The following is a 10,096-nucleotide window of genomic DNA, read 5'->3' as shown; positions in this document are numbered from 1 at the left end:
CGGGCTTCTTTGTTGTTGCTACAATTTGGACTTGAAAATGACATTTTTAGATCTTGGGCTCCATATGAAAGTTGTAGGCCTATGTCTTACCTTTCCATCCATATACATTGGACCTAAATATGAGATATATAGCTCCAGATATGACCCAATTACTGAACAGTGTTCCGGTTTGGATTGCACCGACATCTCTTTTCTAAGTTTGGCCATCTCTTTATCCTTGCAATTTAAGTTCTTAAAGTCATCAATCAATCCTTTCATTTATGTGATAAGCCTGCTTTTAAAATGAACATTTACCACAAATTAAAGGTATCTTATATTATTAGATATATTATTATAAAATATGCTTTAGTTAAGGAGTTATTGATACTTCAAGTGTAAAATGATGATATAAAACCATGATAAAAATGCACTTTTAAGTACTAATCATCAATTTTGCAAGAAAATATTTAAAATCTGTCATGTTTTGAGCAAGTTGAGTATTGATTGTCTCTTGCTTTTCAATGAATACATGCAATGTTTCCTCAAGATTTCTTTTAGGAGGTGGAGCATAAGGAGGTGTGTATCCATGAGAATTTTGGAAATTATGGTGTGCTTGAAATGGTGGTTGTGAAGTTTGTACATTGTTATTATCATTTTTCCAACTGAAATTTGGGTGATTTCTTCAACTAGGGTTATATGTTTGCGAGTATGGGTTATGGTTGGCCTTTTGAAAACTGTTTAAAGCATGGGCTTGTTCATGGAGACATTCCTTAAAAGAAGGCAAGGTTGGACAATTATTGGTTCAGTGTTTGTTTATTTTACATATTTGACATACAAAGTTTTCAATAAATTTTAATTTACCACTCTTTTTCAATTTTAGTGCCTCGACTTTTCTAGCTAAAGATGCAAATTTGGCTTGAATGTCATGATCTTCCCTAAGGTTGTACATACCTCCACTAGATGTATGAGGTTGAGCTTTATTTAGTGCCTCATAAGTACCCGCAGTATCCCAATTTTGAGCATTTTCAGCTAACAAGTCTAGGTACTCCATTGCTTCATCAGGGTCTTTATCTTCAAAAATTTCATTACACGTCAATTCAACCATTTGCCTATCTCAAGGTATTAACCGTTCATAAAAATATAAAACCAATCTCCATGTTTCAAAACCATGATGAGGGCAAGTATTAAGTAAATCTCGATACCTATCCCAACATTGGTAATGTGTTTCTCTTGGTTTTTGAATGAAAGTCGTGATTTTTCTTTTGAAAGAGTTTGTTTTGTGAGATGGGAAAAACTTCTTTAAAAATTGTTGTTGCATTTCATATCAAGCACGAATAGATCCTGGTCTCAAATTTTATAGCCATGTTTTAGCTTTATCTTTTAATGAAAAAGAAAAAAGCTTTAATCTGATCGTATTCATGCTACTATTTGAGTCATTATACGTGTTGCAGACCTCCTCAAATTCTCTTAAATGCAAGTATGAGTTTTCTAAGTCTAAGCCATGAAAAGAAGGTAAAAGTTGAATAATTCCTGACTTAAAATTAAAATGAGATGCATCAGAAGGAAATACTATGCATGATGGTGCACTTGTTCTTGTAGGATTCATGTGGTTTCTAAGTGTTCTAGCATGGTTATTCTCATTATGAAGTGATTGATTATCTTCTTCGGTCATATTTTTTGAAAGTGATGAGGATACCCTACAAAGTCTACCACTTGATATATGTGACCACACTCTCATGCACATGTAGGGGTAGAATAAAAGGAAGAAGAAAATAAAAGATGGAGAAACAAAATAAAAGAAACAGAGTTATATATAAGAAAAGTGAAAAGAGAAAATAAAATAAATATTATATTTTTTACAAAAACTTATCTCCCCAGCAACGGCGCCAAACACTTGACACAACTAAAAGATTGATGTCTTCTTCAAAGTGTAGGAGTGTCAAAGTAATAAATAACCCGGCAAGACCGGGGTCGAACCATAAGGAGGTTAATTGTATAAATTATAGATGACAATAATACAAAAACAACAACAACAACAACAATAACAACAACAATAATAATAGTAGTAGTAGTAGTAGTAGTAATAAAGAAAAAGAAGGAGAAGAAGAAGAAGATGATGATGAGAACTTTGAGATAAAATATTAATGTAACAATTAAACAATGATAATAACAAATGTCAAGGTTAGAGGTTAAACTAATGATATGTCAAACAAATATAGTATAAACTCTTATTATTCAATTAGAAACCATACACAAAGGAGATTCCAATCAGATTATGAATTGTTAACATGATCACATTAGCTATTTTATTCGATTAATATTAATACTTGTAAATCTCGTTAGACATTCATGATTATAACTTATGTTAACAACAAATCAAGTTCCTTTCATAGTTCAGGTATCGATTATAACATACAGTATGGGCTATGAGAGTGCCAAGCATTTGTTGTACCAAGTGTTATACAACATAAATCTAGATTAGTTATTTAACAAGCAAAGTATTAAATAGTGAACAAGATAACAAATATAAAACATGTTAGTATCAAACATTAAAGTCCATAGTAAGTTTACACTATACTTATTCTTACACCATTAATGTAACTTTTTCACCTTGACATAATAAACTTATCTAAACATAATGAAATAAAGAAAAATAAATAAACAAAAACAAGAACATAAACAAGATAAAAGTTAACTAAGTAATGGAAAAGAAATGAAAGGCATAAACTTGATATTAATGAAAACAAAGCATAAGCAATACAAAAAAAATACAAAGAGAGAAAGCAAGAGCATGATCTTGATCTGGAAACCAAGATGCCTAAATGCATGGCAAATGCCTCCTTTTATAGGCCAAAATTGGGAACTAATGATTTGATGACTAATTGATGAGTGGGTGACCAACTCTTGACTTGGTAATAATCCTTATCTTCTTTTGTCTGCCAAAAACATCATTGATAACATCAAAATTGAAACCACTTAAAAACATGAAAGTTGTAAGAAATTGTCTCAGCATTCTTATGTAAATAATTGAGGTCATTTGAACTTCTAGAACTCTAGATATGGGCCTAACACTGAACAGTGCTCAGGCTGGAGGATAGATTCAGACTTCTTTATTGTTACTACAATTTGGACTTGAAAATAGTCTTTTTAAGTCTTGGGCTTTATATGAAAGTTGTAGGTCTATGTCTTACCTTTCCAGACATATAAAGTAGACCTAAATTTGAGATCTACAGCTCTAGATAGGACCCAATTACCGAATAGTGTTCCGGTTTGGACTAGACCGGCATCTCTTTTCTAAGTTTGGCCATCTCTTTGTCTTTTAAATTTTAGTTCTTAAATTCGTTAATCAATCCTTTTATTTATGTGATAGGCCTACATTTAAAATAAATATTTAGCACAAATTAAAGATATCTTATATTATTAGATATGTTATTATAAAACATGCTTTAATTAAGGAGTTATTGATACTTCAAGTGCAACATGATGATATAAAACCTCGATAAAAATGCACTTTTAAGTACTAATCAAGCATATTGGAAGAGGTCTTTCATATTTCCTCTTGGGTCCAACTGCACATTCCATATAAACCTATAGGTTTGTTAAATGTTAATGGTTTTTATGATAAATTATTGTCTTTTCTTGATCATGTTGTGGAACAGGAATTTCTAACATCTTCGGCACGACAAATCATAATCTCTTCTACTACTGCTGAATAATTGATTGACCAACTACAATCTTTCACTCCTGTAAGTGATTCCTTAATGAGTCGCATAAATTTGTTAATTAAGGAAAGCCGTAAAAAGATTAGATTAGATTTGAGCCTTCGTTTGTGAATCCTTGTGTCTTTTGGTTTTCTTGATAGTATATTATTTTGTGTTTTGTTGTTTTTATATTTGTTTAAGTTTGTCAGTAGTTTTTGTTTCAGATAATGTCTTCTATACTCTATTTTTCTATCTTAGAACATTGAGGACAATGTCTCATTTTGGTTGGGGGAAGAGGGTAGTAGTTAAAAAAACTAACTACTTTTGTTTTTAATAAAACTATTTGACAAAATTATTATTACTAGGATGACAGAGTAAGGGAGAATTGTATTGACTATTAAGATGCATCTTAGTAAATATTTTCCAATGGTTATTTGCAATATTCATAAAAAGATCTATCACATACTTCTCTTGAAATATTCAAGTTTACAAACTCTCACATTAGTATCAATTGATTCTTCTCATGTACTCATTTAACAAGTATTCTTCAATCTTCATTTTCACACACACTTTAACATATGATTGTGGGTTGCACATTGGATTATTACATTATTTTGTTCTTTTATTAAAGGTAACAACTAAAGAAAATGGATAATATATAATTTGTAAAAAATAAAAAATAAAAAATAATGATAATAAAAATATAAATAAGTTTGGTTTCGTAGCTTTCTTAACCTAAGCAATTAAGCCCGAATGGGTGTTTTAACATCTAATACTCTAAAGTCGACTGACTTTAGAGTTATTGACCCAACACTTGTTCCATGGGTTGAGGAAAAAAATTTAAGGGAATTAAACATTGCATTATTTATGTATCAGTATTAGCAACCTGAGTTACTAAGCTCGTAGGGGTGTCTCAATACCTAATGCCCAAACACTAACTGGTTTAGGAGTTATTAACCGAAAGCTCGTTAGATGAGTTAAAAATGTATTGTGTTTTAAGTTTTTTTTTTTTTATATATATATATATATATATATTAACCCAAGAATGTTAACCTTATGCAAAACTTAAACATTACAAAAATACATAGAGAAAGAGCAAGAACATGATCTTGATCTGAAAATTAAAATGCTTAAATGCATGGAAAATGCCTCTCTTTTATAGGCCAAAATTAGAAACAAGTGATTGATGACTAATTGATGAGTGGGTGGCTAACTTTTGACTTGATGACAATCCTTATCTTCTTGTTTGAACAAAATGTCATTGATAATGTCAGAATTTAAAAAGACTTAGCTTTTTAGGAAAAAAATTGAGGTCATTTAAACTTCTAAAACTCGAGATATGGGTTGAACACTAAACAATATCTAGGTTGCAGGATAGATTCGGACTTCTCCATTAGCAGGATAGATTCGGACTTCTCCATTATTGCTAAGATTTGGACTTCCAAATAGTAAAATTGAGTCTTGCCTTCCACATGAAAGTTTTAGACCTATGTCTTAGCATTCCATTCATATAAAGCAGACCTAAATCCAAGTTCTATAGCTATATTTATGATCTAATTATCGAACAGTGTTCCAGTTTGGACTTACCCAGCATTTCTTTTCTAAGCTTCACCCTCTCTTTGTCTTCTCAGTATCAGTAGTTAAACTTATTAATCAATCCTTTGATTTATGTGATAGACCTTCATTTAAGATGAACATTTACAATAAATTAAAGGTATCTTATAGTATCAGACTTGTTATTATAAAATATGTTTTAGTCAAAGAGTTATTAATACTTCAATTGCAAAATGCTAATATAAAACCTTTATAAAAATATATTTTTAAGTACTAATCAAGGTGGTAGCTATTTGTTGCAAAAAAATGCATAAGAAAAATGAAGAAATGAAGGAGGGGGAGAGGAGGGTTGATCACGAGGTCACAAACTAAATATTACTGATAAAACAAACTATAAAATTATTTTGTCGGTCATTCTGTTGGTACAAATATGAGCAGTACAATTTGATTTTTTGGAATCCCACTGTAATTCCCTTTATATATACTGAGTAGATTTTTTTATCGACATATTTATAAACATAGTTTAAATTTTTTTTATCGACATAATTATGAACATACTTTACCACGGAGTTAATGCCATGGGTGATTACATTTGTAAAAGTTACAAGTTATGGAGTTTATGCTTTATTTTCTCATTACAATTCTATTAGTATATGCTAGGAGATTTTTCTTGTCAAATTTTCACTGATGTTAGTGTTTATTGATAGATATAGAAATAAAAAATCATATAAATAAAGTTCACCATAATATACAACTGAAAAATTTAAACAATTATTACATTTGTAAATAGCAATTTTCGAGTAGCTTATAAGTTTTATCCATTAATTCGACATTACACTCTTCAACTTTTTTTTTTTTTTCATTAGGAACTTGTAAGTTCTATAATATATTTGATGTGATTTTTCATGAGACTTTGACCATTAGTTTACAAAAAAAAAATAAAAAAATAAAGAAAGTACTATTAGCACAAAAAGACATATCTCGAAGTAAGATTTGAGGCATTTTCTTTTGAAAATATGTAATGTTTCAATAGGAGAGTGATGATTTAGAGTTTTTATTGAGAAAAAACTGTGATCCAAATGAAAAACAAAACACAAATTAGGTAGACTATTTTTCCTAGCTTTCACCGTTATACAAGAGCCACACACAAATATATATATTTTTTATTTTTCGAGAAAATATTTTTTTTCCTTTAACAATCTTTTTCAGTGCAAATAGAACTTTGAAAAATTATTTTTGCTTTTAATCTTTTAATAATTTTTTTTAGGTTCACACTGCTGTTGACTCTTTTAGGTGAAGGCTAGCTAGGAAGCTGTACAAAATGTATGTGTGCAGTTAGAGAAAAAGAAGCCAGGAACTGTGGAAAGTCTCCACAACATAGAATATACTAAAATTTATTTTATGGTGTGGAATATCAAATGCAAGGTCAAAATACTGCGCGCCATCGCTGGGCGTCATGCCTCACAACACTTTAAAATAGAAAAGAAAGAAAAGAGCGCGCTCAACAATATTATTTAGTGGCAGTATGAGCTCCAAGGAAGCGTAGCAGTTGATCATTTACTTGGAGAGCTCGTCTGGTATGACCTCATCATGGCAGCAAAGGAAAGTGGAGAATTTCTCCATGGTGCTGTTGCACTCTGGGCATTTCATGGTCTCAGGGATCCTACCCGTAGTCATTGGGAAATCAAAACGGCAGCAAGGACGAGCAATGCCGCGGAGCTGGAAGTGGTGATCTTGGAAGGCCATATCAAAGCCCTTGACAGGCACTTGTTCCTTCCACAAGTCATACTCAAGCAATGTTTGCAAAACTGTGGTTTTGTGACCGTTGACCACAACATTAGACCCCTTGCTAAGCACAGCCCATCCACCTTCTCTGCCGTAGCTAAGCAATTTCTTGATTTCTTGCATCATAGGATCATGGTCATCAAGCTTGCCTAACTGAATCTTGGAGTACAGCATGCTCTCTAGCCTGGTCCAAAAGAACCACATCATGGTAAGGTCTTGCCAGACATAACTGAGCTTCTCCACGGTGATTGTCGCTATGACTTGCCGGATTTTCTCCCTTTTGCTGCTCTTCCCCACGTAAACCATCTCCAGGGGAATGCGGGCTGCCTGCGCCACAGCACGTGCGCTGCTTGTGAACTTCCTCACCCATTCATCGTCGTCTCCTCCGTACAAGAAAATGTACTTTCCTTCGTTGATCTGATGACCAAAAAAATTAATATTGAATCAAATGTCAACACGATTACACACACACACACGTATAATGTATGTATATTTGGATTGATTCTATAATGAATTTACCCAATTAAGAATCTCTGGGTCAATGCCATCAACTAGAAGCTCAAGCCTCCATGTCTCATCCTTCCAGAGAGATTCCTCTCTCAAGCTAGTGAAAGGGAAGGCATTGCTTCCCCAAATCCACATCATGTGGAGTGCATTTGGGCAAACCACCTTGCCTTGAGGGTCAAGCACCACAAGAATAGGCTTGTTCCGGAAGTGCCACGCCTCCTTGATGAACCTCATGACTGCCTTCTCAATCAGTGAAGGGTGGTACACTGTGAACCATGGCATTGAAGACTGCATGCTTTCAAATTTCCCCTTCATTGGATCACTCCACTGCACTGAACGGTCCACAATTGGGACCCAGACCACCTCATACTGACTATCCAGCCTAGGTCCGTGATGCCTGGATTCATTGTATATCTGTTCAAGAATTGAAAGCTCATCGGTTGACATGTCGAGGCCAGAAATGAGCAATAGCACATTTTTCCTTCTTAGCACATCAAGATGGACCTGTTAAATTCAAAAGGAAGTATGAGACACGTTTTACAATACATTGATAACATAAATAGAAGAAATGGTAGAAGAGCGAACTCTTTTCTTTGAAGAACCATCTATAAGTGGCTGGATATCATCCTTGGCATAAATCAAGGCCTTTAGGACCTTCATGTTGTCAATGTGGATCGTTTCAAAGAGATTCTTTAGCATTTGAAAGGATTCGACATTCCTCTTTTCATCTGCATCAAACACCATTGGTTTTATAAGCTTTCTCGATCCATCTTCGTACAATATTTTCCTGTTTTCTTATTACCTATCCAACACATGATAGCATAATAAAAAAGTTGATGAGGTGCAGACCTATGTATTGGTAGCAAGTATCCAATTGCTTCCTGAGATGGTCAAGTAAGTTGCTGAGTTTGTGAGCCAAGGTGGATAGCTCCCATGCGGCAGTGGTTGATATAGAAAAGCTGGAATAGGTGAAGGAGAATGTTACAAGGAATACATGCATCATGTAATATATGGCTCAATTAATTAAAGATGGTGGACTAGAAAAGCATACTCGTGTCCCATAGTAGTGAGGCTAGTAATCTGAGCCGCACAAGCCACAACACTCCTCATGGTCCAGTAGACAGCAGTAGGGATATGGGCCATGGCTGTGGACAATGCTGGTACTTCATTAGAAATGTAAGCTGGCGGTAGATCCTTGAACTCAACGACGCACCTAGCCACGTCCATCATGACCTTGATCAGATTGTTAATGGCATCGAAGCGAAGCTTCAAGGGTCCTGTTTGTTCCATGATTCTAGGCAGTTGCCTGAGGATTGCCATGGATTTAGCAAGATCGTTTGATGAGTAAATCTGTGCAAGCAGCCAGAATTCTCCATAATTCAAGGCAAAAGCTGACAAGGTGAGCACAAGCTTGGCATCCCAGGAATAGCTTGTGAGCATGTTGAAAAGTGAGACAGTTGTGGCGTGGGCATCTGTCCCACCCAGTGCCTTGTAGGCAATCTGCATCAAATTAAAAACGCGAAATTTAAAAATTGTCATCGATTCTTTAGGTCATTGCCTATCTATCATATATTATAATTGGAAGACATTGTATAACCTCGCTGGAAATTCTATCTATAGTATACGACAGTGCATCGAGCATTGAAACAAAATTGACATGGTATGTCTTGTCTTCCTCCATTTCAGCGGGAGCCTGGGAAGTCTGCGTTATCAGAAGTGATCAGGAACATAAAAAGAACAAAATATAATAGAGTTAAGTTGATATACAGATTAATTTCCAGGGATGAGTTTTAGTAGTATACCGTCAGAGAGGAGTCAATTTGCAGGGTGGCACGTTTGAGGATGTCTTCAACAAGGAGGAGAAGAGGTTTGACATCAACCTCTCGGCCATCAGGAGCATGAGTTCCTACAATTTGTTTCATCATCACATTGTCATCAGACATTGTTAGCATGCTGCCGCGGTCACTCTTGATCAGTTGCTGGCTCGCATTAAAACCCTGGGCAGGGAACCTGAGAGGAAGGCTTGATGCCATTTTGATCAGCAATGGATTCTTTGGGTTATGGGGAAGAAGTAGAGAAGATTGGCTTGTGTGTCTTTGTTCCATATTTGGCATATCTATTTATAATATTAGAAATTGAATAAAGCTCACTTGAATCAGCTTCCTTACTTCCTTCGTAATCAAAATATTAGGGGCGTTAAAGAGAAGGCCATACTTTTGTGGTCCCTACGTCTACCCTTCTTCCTCGTTACTTTATATAACATGGATTTTACCCTACAAATCCGATACAACTCCATTACAATAATTCCAAATTCCCTTTTCATATTAACTCCCTTTTCTAGCTTTTGTATTCTTGACATTTTCCTCTCTACTCTTTTAATTCTCTCCTCACCTCACTTGCGATCTGCCAGATAGAAGAAAAGAAATGAAAAGAGAAAAGTTGAAGAGAATTATTTTAATTTTACTTCAGCATTTTTTTAGACGTGGAAAGAGAAAAGAAAAAACAGAAAGTTAAAGAAACTCTTTTTTTGATTTTATGAGAATTGGTAACATGGGATAAGTTGATGATAT

At 34.1% G+C, this 10,096-nt stretch overlaps 1 protein-coding gene across 1 annotated transcript; it reads right to left on the bottom strand.

Annotated features, from left to right (window-relative positions):
• Positions 1-6,601: 6,601 nt before the first annotated feature.
• LOC105119666 (uncharacterized) lies at positions 6,602-9,621 on the bottom strand. Its single transcript, XM_011017832.1, has 7 exons — positions 9,329-9,621; positions 9,124-9,228; positions 8,578-9,026; positions 8,376-8,485; positions 8,112-8,254; positions 7,539-8,030; positions 6,602-7,436 (listed from the first exon to the last, which is right to left on the bottom strand). Exons 1-7 carry the CDS (start codon positions 9,557-9,559, stop codon positions 6,792-6,794), a joined length of 2,175 nt encoding a protein of 724 aa, XP_011016134.1. The 5' UTR covers positions 9,560-9,621; the 3' UTR covers positions 6,602-6,791.
• Between the last annotated feature and the right edge of the window lie 475 nt (positions 9,622-10,096).

The sequence above is a fragment of the Populus euphratica genome, unplaced genomic scaffold (assembly GCF_000495115.2).
Source record: "Populus euphratica unplaced genomic scaffold, PopEup_1.0 scaffold3327.1, whole genome shotgun sequence".
Taxonomy (NCBI): domain Eukaryota; kingdom Viridiplantae; phylum Streptophyta; class Magnoliopsida; order Malpighiales; family Salicaceae; genus Populus; species Populus euphratica.
Note: the sequence above shows the minus strand (reverse complement) of the source record. Positions and strands in the feature narration are given on the sequence as shown.